Genomic DNA, 16,771 nt, shown 5'->3' with positions numbered 1-16,771 from the left:
TTTACAGGCCACCAAACCTAAACATAATAAAATTCTTACACACACTCAATTGCTGGCATTCAAGCCAAGAAATATGCTCAACCGAATACCTAATGATAATTGGCGACATAAACATAAATATTGCAAACGAAAACCAGAACAACACTGTACAATAACTTGACACGCTATCCATGTATAATCTAATACCAACATTAACATCATGTACTAGAGACGAAATATTCGGAAAAACTATCACTGCCTCCTGTCTAGATCATATAAACATCCGAGCACCACCAAACAGTTACACTGCATCAGTCATAAAGTGCAAAGTAGCAGACCATTACTTCACCGTTCTAAACCTGTACACCAAGAAACAATAATAGACGAAGAAATAGTCAACCACGAAATAAGAAAAACAGACTGAGAACATCAGATTCAGATTCAGCAGGTATCTTATACAAAAACATTAAACTCACACTGGAAGAAATATATAAGAAAGCTACAAAGAAAGTCAGAATTCGTTCAAAACAACACACAATCCATGGATAACATAAACCTTAATCCTAGAAATACACAGAAAGGACGCTTTATGGAAAGAATTAAACGATATCCAAATAACACAGCTTTAAAACTGAATATAAGATAACAAGGAATCGCCTTACAATACAAATCAGAAATGCAAAAAGAAGCTACTACAGAGACAAACTAACCTCCGCACAAAACAACATGAAACAAATCTGGCATCTGATCAATGAGATGCTAGATTCTGTTCCCAACACCATCGCCTCCGAAAGCATAAAACACAGCTTCATGAAAGACGCAAAACCTATGCAACAACTAGCAAATGACTTTAACCAATACTTTGCAGACTCCATCAAAGAATTGCACAGATATGTTCCTCCAATCACAAAACGTGACACTCCACTTGGACCACAATCAAAACAGACATTATGGTTCCCAATCAAAAAAGATGCAGAACTTCTCTCTGCAATACATCAAATCAAACCAAACAAAGGCCCAGGAATTGATAGTATCAGACCTAAAGATATAAAGCAACATGCAACTAGTTTAAGTCCTATCCTACTAAAATCAATAAATAAGATATTTAAAACAGGAAAGATTCCAAGTATGATAAAGACTGCCATAATCACATCATATACAAACATGGAAAAAGAAATTTAATCAGCAATTACAGATCCATAGCTACATTACCAATTATCGATCAAATTATGGAGCGGATCATATTGAAGAAACTCACAGCATACACAGAAACCGTTCATATTATCCCCAAAACACAATATGGTATTCAGAAAAATAAGGGAACAACATCTCTTTTGGAAGACTTTACAGACGTAATTAATATCGCCTCAGACAAAAACAAAAATGATATGGTAGTCTTTATTGATCTAACTAAAGCATTCGATACTCTCACACAACAAACCTTGTTAGAAAAGCTGAGGCTTGTTGGAATATACGGGCCTCTTCACAGGTGGTTTAGAAATTACCTTCAAAATAGAAAGCATATCACACGTATCCGGTCAAACTGAAGCAGTGAGCTACCAGTAACTTGTGGAGTACCACAGGGAGCTGTACTCTCCCCAACTATATTAAACATTTAAACTCACGATATTAATCAGCTGCCATTCAAAGATAAGATATTCCAATACGCAGACGATACAGCAATAATCTCTATCCACAATAACGCAAGCATAGTCCATACAAATATGCAACATTGCATAAATCTGATCATAGACTGGCTCACGAAAAACTCCATACACCTAAACTAAGAAAAGACAAAATTAATGATATTCCGAAATCCACTGATTCGACCAGTTGATAACAAATATATAACCATCCATCATACACTTTCCAACATAAAAAACACCCAGAACAGCAACACCACTACAAACACTGAGGTTGAAACAATACGATACCTTGGAATTTACTTCGATGCATATATGAAGTGGAATAGCCACATAAACCATCCACACGACAAACTCCGAACAATAAGTGGCAAACTTTACGGGTTAAAAGACATAGTTCCCATAAGCCTAAAAACACTATGTGTATATTATATACATAGCACTATGCCAAAATATACTAAGATAAGCTATAACAACGTATGCTTTCTGTGCACCCTGAAAATTAAATAGATTAATGTCGCTAGAGTACAAAATGATAAAACTGATCTTTTGGGAACAAAGAGAAAACGACCTTATAAACATTGCAATGTCAGAACACAAAATACTGACAGCAAAACATTTATGTCACTATGCAGCTTTTCTAAAACATTATTTCGATGCCAACTACAGGACAGTCAGGAATACATACCGTATAACAAGACCTCAGACTACTAATTATATCACACATAAATACAATAATTACTACGGAAAGGCCACGCGAAACTTCTACATCCCAGACATGAAAAACAAATTACCTTTTGAATACAGAAAAGTTACAAACTACAATAGTCTGAAAAGAGCTCTAAGGACATACTATGAACAAGAAACATGCACCCAAAATACCATACAAACTTAATGAAACAAAATATATTCGTTCAGGCTTCAGATCAGCGACGCATCAATACATTCCAAGTTATATTGTGTGTGTGTGTGTGTGTGTGTGTGTGTGTGTGTGTGTGTGTGTGTGTGTGTGTGTGTGTGTGTGTGTGTGTGTGTGTGTGTGTGTGTGTGTGTGTGTGTGTGTGTGTGTGTGTGTGTGTGTGTGTGTGTGTGTGTGTGTGTGTGTGAATTTCTCCACCATAGATTTCGTAGCTTCACAGCACATCAAAAAAAACCAATAAATAATAACCAATTGGTGTCATCCTCTGATAAGCTTACATATAAGCTTCGAGGATGAAAGCAGAGAAATTAGTTCTCATCGAAGATGTACCATATATAACTAATTGCATGTAATATATGTATCACATGTAAACCAAAGTATGTAATGTATGTATCATATGTAATCAAATGTATGAAATGTATGTAATAACTGTAAAAAAAATAATGCAATATAGAGTGATTATATCCATTGATATAATCACTCTCTTGCAAAGAAACATCTGTATTAATCACCAATATGAATATTATAATTTTATTATTATTTTTAAAAAACTTTATGTACGAGAAAGTATTTGTTATACATAATTGTGTTCATATAATATATATAATTTATCTGAGAAATAATAAAATGTTTAAATGTTAAAAAAAAAATATTATTATTATATTATTCTCCCGAAGGAACACGGCCTTGTCGTGGTTGTTGGGCTTGCGTGTTTCAGTGATGTTGAGAGCTATTCTGACGGTAGCATAAATGGCAGCAGGCCACCCTTGTCAGACAGGTCTCAATTGAGGAGCCAGGCTAGCAGTGTTCCATCCTTCATCTTAATGGTGAAATGAAGAAATGATCTATTCCGGATCAGTCGACGCCTGGGTCAACAAGGACTGTGTCCAATGTTTGGGATCCTGGGCATCAGGCGACAAGTGGTCTACAGGACCCAGCTTTCTTTGCTGGGCAATCAGGGCAGGAAGCTAAAAAGTGACTGTAAGAAACTAAACGTAAAAAATGGTGTGTAGAAGAAAACAGAGAAGTTATAAAATGCTTTTACAGATCAACTCCAGAAATACGAGGTTTTAGAAAGCATATGTATTTATTTTGGAAACAAAAATTCCCAGAAAATGCAGTAACAGAACAAAAACTTATGTACCAAAAAAAAAAAATAATTTTCCGTAAAAAAATATTCACTGAACTGAAGCAGCAAGAGTTACGTAATAAGCTAACAACTCCAGTAACAGCAAATCATCAGCAGGTAGCTATATCAGACTTTAGAATTGAACTCAGTAAATATCATGCTGACGACATATATCACAATGTTTTTACAGAAATGCAGTGTAAAATAAAGACAGGGATATTGGAACATATGAACTCCATAAATGACCGTATAAGACTACCACTATTAAAAGCCCTACAAAAATCTAAGCTAAAATGATTCCTCTTAGTCGCAAATGCTATATTTGACACCATCACAACCAACAGTATAAAGGAAACAAATCAGCTGCTATACAGCACAGCCCATATCACTTCAGTGAAGCTTGGCTGCAAACCGAAATATCAAAAGCCAACGATGAAATAGTCTGCACCATGGAAAATCCGGTTAGAACGAAAAGTCAACAAACATCGAGCTGATCTGAGAAACTTAAAGAGTTTTATAGGACGGCTAAAAAATAATAACATCAAAAACAAACTGATTAACACATGTAAATGTGTTAATCAGTTTGCACACGACTGCACGAAAATGAAAAGATATGAAGCAAGAATAAACCACTATGTACAAAATATGCAATTTAGACAGAATCATCGTTAGTTCCTTCAGTCGCTCCAGAGAAATACAAATGCAAACCATCATTCACCAGGAAACGTAGAAGCATTCAAATTTTAGAAGTCAATCTGGGATAATCCTATTGAACACAAAAAAGATGCTTCATGGATTAAGGAAATAGAATCAGAAATGAAACAAAAAAAATGCAAAATATCATTATCAGTAAAGAAATGTTCAGTGCTCAAGCTAGAAAATTAAAAAAACTGGAGTGCACCTGGCAAAGTCGAACTACATGGATTTTGGTTAAAACATCTAACCAGTCTACATGATCGAATGGCAGAACAATTTGATTATTTGTGTGACTTTTTTTTCTTGACTACTTGTATAAGAATTACACTGCAACAAATAATCAAATTTGATTATTTATTGCAGTCAGGCTCAGTGGAAGACTGGATGATATCACTTTTCTCTTCATGAAAGATAGGTATAAGAGTGCAGATCCAAGTAACTATCGTCCAAGAACATGCCTACCAACTATTCTTAAGCTGTTCACTGAAATCATAGTAAATTCCATATCACACTAGTTATCAGATAATCAGATTTATCAGATTGAAAAAAAAGGCAATTTTCAAAAATCTAGAGGAACAATAAAAAAGATCCTTATTAATAATGATTCTCAGAAACTCAAAAAGATGAAAAACTCCGTAACTTAAACATGGCATGGATAGACTACAAGAAAGCATTCGATTCCCCTCCCACATTCCTGGATCCTAAAATCACTAAAACTATTTGGAATTAGCAAAAACATATGTTCGTATCTGGCTGCTGCTATGAAATCATGGAAAACAACTTTAATAATGAATAATGAACGATTTGGTGATATCAGCATTAAACGTGGAATTTTCCAAGGTGATTCCTTGTCACCATTGCTCTTCAACATTTCTTTGATACCTTTGTCTATGATTCTGAAGAAAAAAAACTTGGATATGAAATTCCTAAATGTAATATTAAAATTTCCTATCTGTTGTATATGGATAACTTCAAGTTATATGCAAAACCGGCCCAGAAAATTGACTCTTTATTGAACACAGTTCGTATTTTCAGTCAGGACATCAAAATGGAATGTGGTGTAGATAAATGTGCAATTTTATCTGTTAAAAGAGGAAACATTTATGACACTAGCAGTTTTAATTTTGATCAAGAGAAATATATTAAAGCAATTAGCTGACGAACACTATAAATACCTAGGAATATTAGAAACCAATGATTTTTTCCACTCGAAAGTTAAAAAACAGGAAGCAAACGAATACACCAAAAGAGTTAGACATATTCTGAAGACAAAACTAAATAGATTAAACACAATTAGAAGAATGAATTCTTGGGCTATATCAGTGACTCGATACACAGCTGGCATAATAGATTGACCAAGAGAAAACCTGGACAAATTAGACCGCAAAACTAGAAAACTATTTACCATGCATCATGCATTACATCCACGAAGTGATGTTGACCGGTTGTATCTACCGAGGAGAACAGGTGGACTGGGTCAGCTGCAAGAAGAAGAAGAAGAAAGTAGTTTAAGAAGTTACATCGACAATAGCCCTGAGCCAATGATTCAAGCAATTACGCAAGAAGGCATTCTAAAAGCAACAGGAAACAAATCCGATTACAAAAAGGAACAACAAAATAATCGATATGTGCGATGGAAAAATAAACCCTTGCATGGCCAATTTGATACTGCGGACACAATTGACGTGAACAAGACGCGGCAATGGCTACAATACGGATTTATTAAAAAAAAGAAACAGAAGGATTTATTCTAGCAGCTCAAGAACAGGCATCACAAACTAATGTAATGAAAGCAAAAATTTTGAACATCAATAAGAACAGCAAATGCAGATTTTGCAATCAGAAAGATGAGACTGTAGAGCATCTAATCATAGCCTGCAGCAAAATACCTCAAACTGACGATAAATACTGCCATGATCAAATGGCCAAAATAATTCGTTTCATGTATGCAAAATATATGGCTTTCCTACTTCTGATAACTGTTGGCAGCATAATATAGAGACAATATTGGGAAACGAAACAGCATAAATTCTCTGGGACTTTCGAATACAAACTGATCGGCATTTGGAACACAATAAACCTGATATCACAATTATCGAACATCGACAGGTTTGGATTATCGATATCGCAGTACCCTGTGATAACAACATTAACAATAAAGTCCTGGAAAAAATTACTAATTATCGAGATCTGGCAATCAAAGTTGGCCGACTGTGGCTTAAACAACCAGTCATCCCAATAGTTATCGGTACACTTGGTGCAACTTCAAAGAAGCTATCCAACTATTTACAGCAATATAACATCGACGAAGTGACCCCATATGACCTACAAAAAACAGCATTACTTGGAAAAGTCCATATTTTACGATGCTACCTGACGGACTATTCTTAGATTCTTGGATAGAATTTGAATTGTTCTGTATCCCCAATCAAATTTTTGTTGATATGACATCCTGTTTTGACTATATATCAATTATGTGAATAAAATAATAATAACAAGAAGAACAATAATAATAATATTTATTATTATTATTATATAACATTCTGTACTAAACCGTAAATATAATATGTGAATAGTCTAAATGTAGATAACTTGCATAATAATGATAACACTTTGTCAAATTTAAAAAAGAAAAAAATGTACTGTATATAATAAAATGCAAAATGCAGAATGTAATTAACGCACTAAATGACAGGCAACACAATTTGATGAAAGAGACATCCAAACTCCGTCAAGAACTTCATTCTCTAAAACTACAATACAAACGTTTAAATCAGCAAAAACATAAAGAAGATCTTGTCATAAACGGTCTTCCTGAAACTGCATTTACAGAAAACATCAGAGACGTGGTTTCAAAATTAGGCCATGTAATTATTATCCCCCTACAGCTTAACGACATTCAGACCGTAAATCGGATTCCAAGGAAGAGTAAAACCCAAGGCTTGCCATGACCTGCACCAGTCATAATTCGTCTTAAGAGAAAGTGCACAAGAGACAATCTCATAAAAGCCAGCAGGCAGAAAAAACCAGTTGCCAAGGACTTGAACGCACAGCAAGACAATACACCAATCTTCCTATCCGAATATTTAACACCATTCAACCAGAATCTGTTGTACCAAGCAAGAAAAGCAAAAATGGAAAAAATTACCAATTTTTGTGGACCAGAGATGCCAAGATATTCATAAGGAAGTCACAAACTTCAAAGCCGATACAAATTAAAACCACAGAAGACATAGAAAGGCTGCCACAGTGAAGAACAAGGCCTCCTAAATAGTTCAAAAAGAAGCCCAAAATAAAAAAGAATGTGAACCATCAAGACAGATGCAATAACACAGGATATATCGGCAATTTCATTTTGATCAGACCTTTCAGATCATTCATTTGACCTCCCAAACATCCTAAACATCTGCCTACTTCCAACATAGCAACCAAATCAATAACAAATATATATATATATATAACCAGTATCATCCTCAGATAAGCTAATTACAAAGCTTCGAGGGTGCAGTTGAGTTACATCCCAGTAGTAGTATTTATCTAACATTATTTACTTAACATTCTGTAACGAATACAAGTAGTAAACAGAAAATGTGATAGTAATACTTCAGTTATATATTTAAATATAAAATTATATATTTAATTTACATATTTAAATTAAAAAAAATATTATTATGTAAACTGCAACATAAGTAATATTGTTTAACTTGTGAGTTATTAAGTGTAAAGTATTACTATGATTATTGTTAATGGAATAATACACGCTTTTTACTCTTGTGTCAATGAGAAATTCTGCAAATGATAATGATATTACGAGTAATTATAATTTTTACTGAACCATTTTGCAAGAAAAAGTTGCATTGTTGCCTAAATTTCAGTATATTCATGTAATTATTTGAGAGATAATAAACAATTATTATTTTTAAAAAAATATTTAATGATATTGTGTAACTGTGTTCTAAGTGGTGTCTTTGGGTTTGCAAAGGCATCGTTCCCATCATCGCAATATTATGAGAGAAAAATCTATTTTTATTGCCATTCTTGACCGAATTCATTCAAGAATCTATGAGACAATAAAATCTATCAAACTTTAAAAGTTATTTACATATAATATTAAATCATTTTTCAAAATAAGTGTTTAATCTGTTTTTTTTTTTTTTGAAATCTTAAGTGTTTGTAATGATAAATTGTATAATAAACTTATATGGTTATCAATAACAATTCTGATTTTGTTTCAGATAACACAGATATCAAGTTACGATATACTGGATGTTTCAATTTACTGACCGGAGGGGTAAGTTTAAAAATATTTTTGAATATGATGTACTTTAATAAGACTTTCCATCATATTATGTTTAAATATTTCACCGCTTTTCAATTTTTTGTGTATGATAATTCCTTTTTTTTTCTATTAATCTATACATTTATGTATAGATTAATTAGACTGCTACGGAGTTGATGAAATCAGTGAAGTATTTATTTTGTGGTATTATTATTCATGTAGCATGAAACTCTGAGCCCTTTCGAATTTCTTGAGTACAGAATAGGCGCGTAACAAATCCCAACACGAACTCTATTCTATTACTAGTGTAGTGTAGTGTAGTGTACACATGTAGGTAATTTATCAGTTATATAATACTTATATACTGTTTACCACAAAGCACTAAAGGATATTTACTTACTGATTTTTATTTTCTGATCATTATACACATCAAGTTTAAAATTTTATATTAAGATTTAAAATCATACTGTATTTAAAGCAATACGACTCGTACATTTATTGATGTCCGTATGCTGGATGTAATTTTATGGAAGAGAATGAGGATATTCTTTGTAATACATACTGATCTAATATATTTGTTCTTTTGTTTTAACAAGTTACTTTCAAGATAGAGTGTGCGTGGTAGATTCGTATATTTCATATTAATTCGGAAAAAATTCAATGCATCGGAGTATAACAGAGTTTTGGACCAGTGTGTGTGTGTGTGTGTGTGTGTGTGTGTGTGTGTGTGTGTGTGGTACCTTCATCTACATAACGATATCTAGCTACGTTTCTTGTCTCAATACTAGTTTTGTTTTAATCATAGTTTAGTTTTATGATCACAGAATAAACAGAAATACACCAACTATATAAGTGAGATTATCAGTATCCAAATCCTCATAATTTTAGATTGCAAGGTCGAATGAATGCAAACTCAATCAGTTGCTGTCCAACACTTGCAGAACTTGTAAAGAGTGAGAGAGAGAGAGAGAGAAAGAGAACGATTTCTGTTACCCACTATTGCGAATTAGACCTAATTGTTAAAGACATATCATAAAATAATGCTAAGAACAAAAGGGGAAAAGGTTCAATATCATCAGAATATCTAGAGAACTTTTATAATGATTAATGAGTCTTCAAAGTGATCTATGCAACAGATCAATTTGATCTATTGCATTTTGATAATAATTCAATTTTCAAAATTAGTAATATTAATTCTGTAGCAACTTATTTAATTTAAAATTTAAAACTTCATCACTGAATAATGTGAATTATTAATTAGTTTCAGTAATAAAAACAATATAAAGGCAGTCTTCAGTAAAATTTCAGTTTGTTAATTAAATGAGTCCACGGAACACTCTCAAAGTAACCAAGTAATTCAGTAACTAATATCAAATCAATTGAAATGAGTAAAATATGTCTCCATACATCACCATAGAAATGATAAATTAAATAATTTTCTTAAGAATATAGCAGATGCCAGTACCACCTATAACTAGTGATAGACATTGGTCAGCTACCTCTGATTGATACTGGTGGAGATTGAACTGCCCTCAGTCTCCAAAAGCTAGACAGAGTTAACAGGCTTCGCCTACTCCCAGCAAGGGAATAAAAAGGCATTAGCTGATTTATTTATTTATTTATAAGAAATATTCTTCTTCTCCCGTAGTCCTAAATGAACCGTTGGGTCATTCATGGCTGGTAGGTTATACTCTTTGCTAGCCTCCTCCGGTCGTCTCGGTCTCTTCTTCTTGATGTCAGTTGAGAAAGGGAGGAATTTGTCCATTTTTTGATGTTATCAGTTCCATTTTAATCGCGGTCGGCCCCTAACCTTTGATCCGGAATGATTCCTTCTAGTGCTTCCTTTGGAATGCCATTAGCCCTCTCCACATTTCCGAACCATTCTATCTGTCTTCTTCTGATGACTGTCAGAATATATTCCCTTTTTCTCCCATCTATTGAATTAATCAGTTTTCGGACATTTTCATTGGTTTCGTGAGCGGTATAGGGAATTCTCAAAAGTCTTCTGTAAGTTTTCATTTCGAAAGACAGGAGTCTCCTCTCATCTTCCTTCAATAAAGTCCAGGCCCCACAACCATACAAGAGGACAGAATTCACCAAAGTGTCAATTAGTCTTAGTCTGGTTGTGATTTCTATTCTGTTATCTCCCCACAATGGTTTTAACTTCTGTAGGACCATGGTTGCCTTAGTAATTCGATATTTAATGTCGGTTTTTGAACAAACATCTTGACTCAACGTGCTTCCTAGATAAGTGAACTGCTTTACATTCTCAATTTGTTTATTTTTTCCAATTTATATCTTTAAGAATTCAATGTCTGATTTTGAGGTTATCATTGTTTTTGTTTTTTGTAGGTTTATGTATAATCCATATTTTTTTAATGTTCCGAAAACACGCCTGGTTATCTCTTGTAATTCTTCTTCACTTTCTGCCAGAAGATCGATATCGTCAGCAAAACATAAGTTATTTATTCTTACTCCGTGAACAGTTCCAGTGTCATATTCATAAAGAGCTTCATCTATGACATATTACAGAAAACAATTAAAAAGAAGAGGGGGACAAGATGCATCCCTGTCTTACCCCTCGTTCTGCCCGGAACGGTTCACTGCTGTAATTTTTAATTTCAACTCTCATATCAGATGAGGAATAAAGAGATTTAATAATCCTAATTATTTTGTTGTCGATACCATAATGTTTTAACATTTTCCATAATGCCTTGTGCCATACTGAGTTAAAAGCTTTTTGAATGTCTAAAATGTTGTGACAGATTATTTTGTTATGTTCTATGTATTTTTCGTCTAGTATGTGTATTGTAAAAATACGGTCAATTGTACTTCTGGACTTCCAGAAATCTGTTTGTTCATCTGATAGTCTGCTTTCTATTATCTAGCATGTTTGATTTCTTTTTTTAATAATCTTAGTAATATTTTTATAATGTTCTATATTATCACCGCTATTAATATGAGATTTCAAATATTTTCCTTTGTCGCATAGGTCCAAACTATTTTTGGTTATCGATGGTTTATTTATTTTCCTTTTATATCCAAGGGTTTCTTCAGCTGTCTCAGTTATCTTTTGTGAGAAATATTTGGTTTTAGATTTGATACTATTATATTTCTTGAAGCTTGTTTCAAAAATGTGTTTTAATTTGTATTTATATTTTGTATTTCTTTGGGGATCTTTTAATTTTTCTATACTATATCTTTTACGAGTTGATTTTATACGTAATCTTTCCCTCATTTTCATATTCATAGTTGCAATGACCATGCTGTGGTCACTGCCAATGTCGGCTATAGGAAATGATCTGGTTCTTGTGAGGTTGATGGGGTTTTAAAATCTTGTGCTTACAAGGATAAAGTCAATTTAGTTATGTGTTTTACCATCAGGGGAAGTCCCTGTCCATCTTCTGGAAGGTTTATGGGGAAATAGAGTGTTAGTAATGGTAAGTTCATTTTGTGAGGCAAAATTGATCAATTCAAAATCCTCTTTCATTTGTCTCCCCATAGCCATAAGGTCTGACAAATTGGAGATAATCCTTGCCGAAGTCTGTTTCAATTTTGGCATTCCAATCGCCCTGTACAATCAAAAGGTCTTTTCTATTCGCTCTGGTGATTGTTGCATTAAGTTGACCATAAAACTCCTCTACTTCGCAGTCCTCGAGATCTGTGGTTGGGGAATAGACCTGTATGATGGTGATATTGAGTGGTTTTCCTTTCAGGCGGACTAGAGCAATTCTGCTATTGATAGGGTTGAATTCCATGACAGAATTTCGTGATGATTTGTGTATCAAAAACCATACACCTTCTTTCCCGCTGCAATCACATCCATAGTAAAGAGGCAAATGTCCTTCATCTGTTGTTAGCTCTCCTGTTTTGGGCCATCGAATTTCACAAAGTCCCATAACAGTCCATTCATATCTTTTTAGTTCGTGCTGTAGTAATTTGAGTTGACCTGATTGTAGTAGAGTCCTAATATACTAAGTTCCGGTCATTAAATGGTTGCGGAGTCTGAATCTGGATCCAGGTTTTCCATTATTTTTGTCAGTGATAGTGGTAACGCCAGTCGCTAACTTCTCATTGCCACCCTGGAGCTGCTACCAAATGGCAACGCGGACCTTGTTGAACAATGGCGACGTCCGAGCCGGCATGGTGTGCTGTGTTAAATCCTTCGCCATGAATATCTAATGGGCCATAAACTAAGACAGATAGTGCCAATCTCCTCTTCTGTCTTCACCTGCTAGCATTTATCTGGTCATAATGGGATGGCCTTCACGCCTTGGGAAGCCCTACCAGAAGTAATGATACTCCCGACGTGCTTTACACATCCCGCCTAGGGCCACCCCCCCACCACAGTGAGGCAGCATAGCAGGACTTGGGGGGGGGGATAAGAAATATAGGTTACTCTAAATGCAAATATAATTAAATTAGTACAATCTATTTAAAATGAAATGTTTTGTTGATTAATAATGGGTTTTTAATTTAAGAAACACTGTTTTGCATTCAAGATAAAAGATAATTAAAAGATAATGTGGGATTTGTATCGCACATATTGCGATTGGAAGGATTCTTTGATTTGTCGGAAACCATAAATTTCGTCTTATCTAGAATTTGAGGAATATTTAAGGACTTTTCAACTATAGGTAAGCTACAATCTAATGTTAATTACAGCTTTCCTAGAAAATTTGAATTCCTTGCAATTCATAATCATCACGAACCATGGGCTCACTGCCCGTTGGTGTCCGATGCCTCCTTTTCAATCTTCTTCACCTTTCTTTGTGCAGTGCAGAGTGTCGCAGTTTCTGTACACCTATTCCACACCAGTCCTTTATGTCGTCTATACATTCCCTGTATGGTCTACCTATGATCTACCTTTAGTATTATGGATGGTTTACACCATCCATAATACTAAAAGTAGATCATAGGTAGACCATATTGATCATAGGTAGACAATTTGGTATTATGGATGGTTTACACCATCCATAATACCAAACATGAATGTCTTTATCTTTCGGTCCTCACTCATTCTACAGATGTGTCCAAATAATTGCGGCTATCGTTGTATAATCTGCATAAGATTCTCCTCTGGTTGTATCTTCCCCTAGAGTTCTTCATTTGTGATTTTCTGAACCCATCCTGTTCTTAGAATCTTCCTGAAAAGGTTCTTTCAAATGCAGAAATTCTTTTTCTTGATTCCCTATTTATTAACCACGTTTCAGGTCCATAAAGAACACCGCTAAAGATGCATGTTTCCAGTACTCCTTGTTTTGTTTGCAGACTGATCACTTTACTTTTCCAAGATGTTATCCACTGTGTAATTTCTGTCATGTATTATGAACAGTCAACCAGTTAGTCTGAGAATTAAATACAGACAGGAGTCATGTTATAGAATATGTTTCACATAATGATCCAAACTGTAGTTTTTGTTTGACTACGTGTTGTTTTAATTAAGAAAATACAAATTTCAGTTTCTTTCAGTAGGAGATGAAATCGATCTCCAATTATATGATTATACGAAATGAAATATAATATTGTATCATGTGGCCTTAGGTGATTGATGAGTCATTTTAAATAAGACAGACCAATCCCATTATTAAAATATACATTTAATCCTGATTATATTGCATATCACTAATACGTTTCTTCGAAATATTATTTTATTAAAATTGCTATGAAGTTTTATTGAATAACTGCCATTTCTTCAGGTGAATGAAACTGCACAGGCATGTGCAGCTCGCTTTTATCCCGATGCCAAAGATAAGGCAGTGGATTACGTAAATGGATTTTGCAATGAAGACTGCAACCATATATTGGTAAGTTGTTAAAACTAAATGATTTCCTATAAAATTCCCAAATAAAGAAATAAATAAAACAAAAGAGACCGAGAAAGGGTTTGAAATTATTCCAAGTTCTCTACTGCTTTTCTAATCTAATAATCAAAATGGAAATGCATGGAAAGGATAATGGACTTTGGCTGGTGTTTTCTTCAGACATATTCTCAAAGGGATTTATAAATTTGCATTTCGAATTGGTTGATGGCTAGTTATTGCCTTTTGTTAAAGCAGATTATTTCACTTGAATATTTTAAAGTGATCAACTTTAAAATTAGAGTGGCGTGTGTCATCGATGATGCTATACCTCCCAAAGGAAGAGGGTTGTAAGTTCTATTCTAGTAGCCACTAAAGGAACTTTTATTAACCATTTTTTCGACCACTTCCAGAGTTAGTCGATTTATGTTAGAGGTAAGCTATTTGTTATCCTAGAAACTCGGGTTTTTGGTTCCGTAAACTAAAGAAAATCGACCGTAGAACCTACACTGTTTTCAGACAGTGAAACATAGTTTTGGGATTTGGGACCACGAGATGGCGAAACTTATCAGCTGCATCGTTTCACCGGGACCGTGCATAATTAGTGACAGTCTTTAACCACCTATCTCTGATTGGCTACCGGTGGAGATTCAAGTGAACCATCAGATATTAAAATACAGAGGAATAAAAGGCATTAGTTGATTTTTTCTGTTTGATTATTTTGCTATTCCACTTTTTACACATACCGGCCATTGAAGTTAAAACTTTTATTTAAACTGTGTTGGACCTCCTTTAGCCAGAATTTGAACACATATAACTGGATTTACATAGATTCCACAAGGATTTGGATTACATTTATACTTTCCATACCAGCCTTTTACCAGACGGTCCTTTACTTAGCGTAGATTTGACGGAAGACAATTTTATTCGCGGATCTGGTTTTCGCACATAATCCATACATTCTCATTGGGATTCAGAACCCGGCTTTGTAGCGGCTAGGGAAGATGGTGTAAATCTCAGTCATGTGTACTGATCAACTGCTGAACAATTCTTGAGCGGTGGACAGTAGATTGTCATACGTTAAAGAATAGTAACACGACAGATATAAGGTCAACATTGCAGAGGGACTTGATCGGCAACAATGTTCCAATATTCCTTGGAGGACACCCAAACTTCAGCAATTTTAAGGGACCCGTTCCGTACGAAGAGAGCATACGCTACACCATGACACCACCTTCGGTATCTTGAATTGTGTTTAGAAGGAGAGATTCGTTCATTGAATTATAGTGCCCCGTCTTCCAGTGTTCATCACGCTGTTCTTCAGACCACAGTAGGGGAACTTTCCGATTCTTCGCAGACATCGGTGATTTCAGTAATTTCATGCGACTGCCAAGATCGATCTCTACAATTCTCTGTGCAGAATTCGGTGTCGGTAACATTAAATGCTTCGTTCATTTTCTGCATAAAGGATGTTATGTTTGTCCACACAAGTCTTCTCAGACGACTTCGATCTCGTTCGTAACTGACTGTCTTAGTATCGAGTTACATTTCTAACTCAAGCAAAGCAGGTTATTTTCCCACTGATTAAACACCTGGCTTATCCTGGTTTCTCACCTTTTGAGAAAGCAATCAGCAATACTGTTTTCAAATCGTAGCTCCAACCAGATGGACACCCACAATAATTACTTCATCGAACACCAAACGATTCTTTGTTTTTCCCATTCTGATTGACACTATTGACGATTACTGACCAGAAGAATTTTAAAATAGTTGTCTAGAACACGTGGTGACACACGTTTCCAAGTGCTTTGTATATACGCTGCTTAAGTGATGTTTACGTACATCTACCTAATGGTTTCTAATTCAGTGGCCGGTATGTGTATTATTGTTATTATTGTTATGATGAAGAAACATGATTATTGTGAAAGTTAGAAAGCCTTGAACAAGTTGATTTGGCCACTTTTGCATGCATCATACTGGACAAACTCCAAAAGTGACGTAATCTGTTAATTAGAAATTCATCGGATGTATCATAACGTTTTATACGAATTCTGGGTTTTGAAGGGTGATTATTGTATTTTTTAGATTGCATGTATTTCAGTAGGTCAAGCATTGAATAACGAGCATTGCTTAATGACGTCAGAAAATAAGAACCGGTACTGTGTGTAGGAAGGCATATTTGCAACAGGAGAAGTGTTACCAACAATAAAAATTAAATTAGATTTATTTAAGCAACATGAACACAGAATAATAATGCCATATCTGCCAAAACCCTTCTCGTCCTAGTGATAGTTGAAAAATGCTTAATTAAAATGTCTGCTTTTA

General features: G+C 34.5%; 1 protein-coding gene across 1 annotated transcript in view; it reads left to right on the top strand.

Annotated features, from left to right (window-relative positions):
- LOC150099606 (uncharacterized) overlaps nucleotides 1-16,771 on the top strand; it is a 34,743-nt gene that overhangs the window by 8,156 nt on the left and 9,816 nt on the right. The window contains exons 2-3 of the mRNA XM_090404205.1: nucleotides 8,602-8,657; nucleotides 14,345-14,452. Of these exons, the coding sequence (XP_090260331.1) occupies nucleotides 8,602-8,657; nucleotides 14,345-14,452 (164 nt within the window). The remainder of the gene's footprint in view (nucleotides 1-8,601; nucleotides 8,658-14,344; nucleotides 14,453-16,771) is intronic.

The sequence above is a fragment of the Typopeltis vanoorti genome, chromosome 14, assembly GCF_054136105.1.
Source record: "Typopeltis vanoorti isolate ZY-2024b chromosome 14, IOZ_Tvanoo_1.0, whole genome shotgun sequence".
Lineage (NCBI taxonomy): Eukaryota > Metazoa > Arthropoda > Arachnida > Uropygi > Thelyphonidae > Typopeltis > Typopeltis vanoorti.
This window is presented reverse-complemented; position numbering and strand designations above follow the sequence as displayed.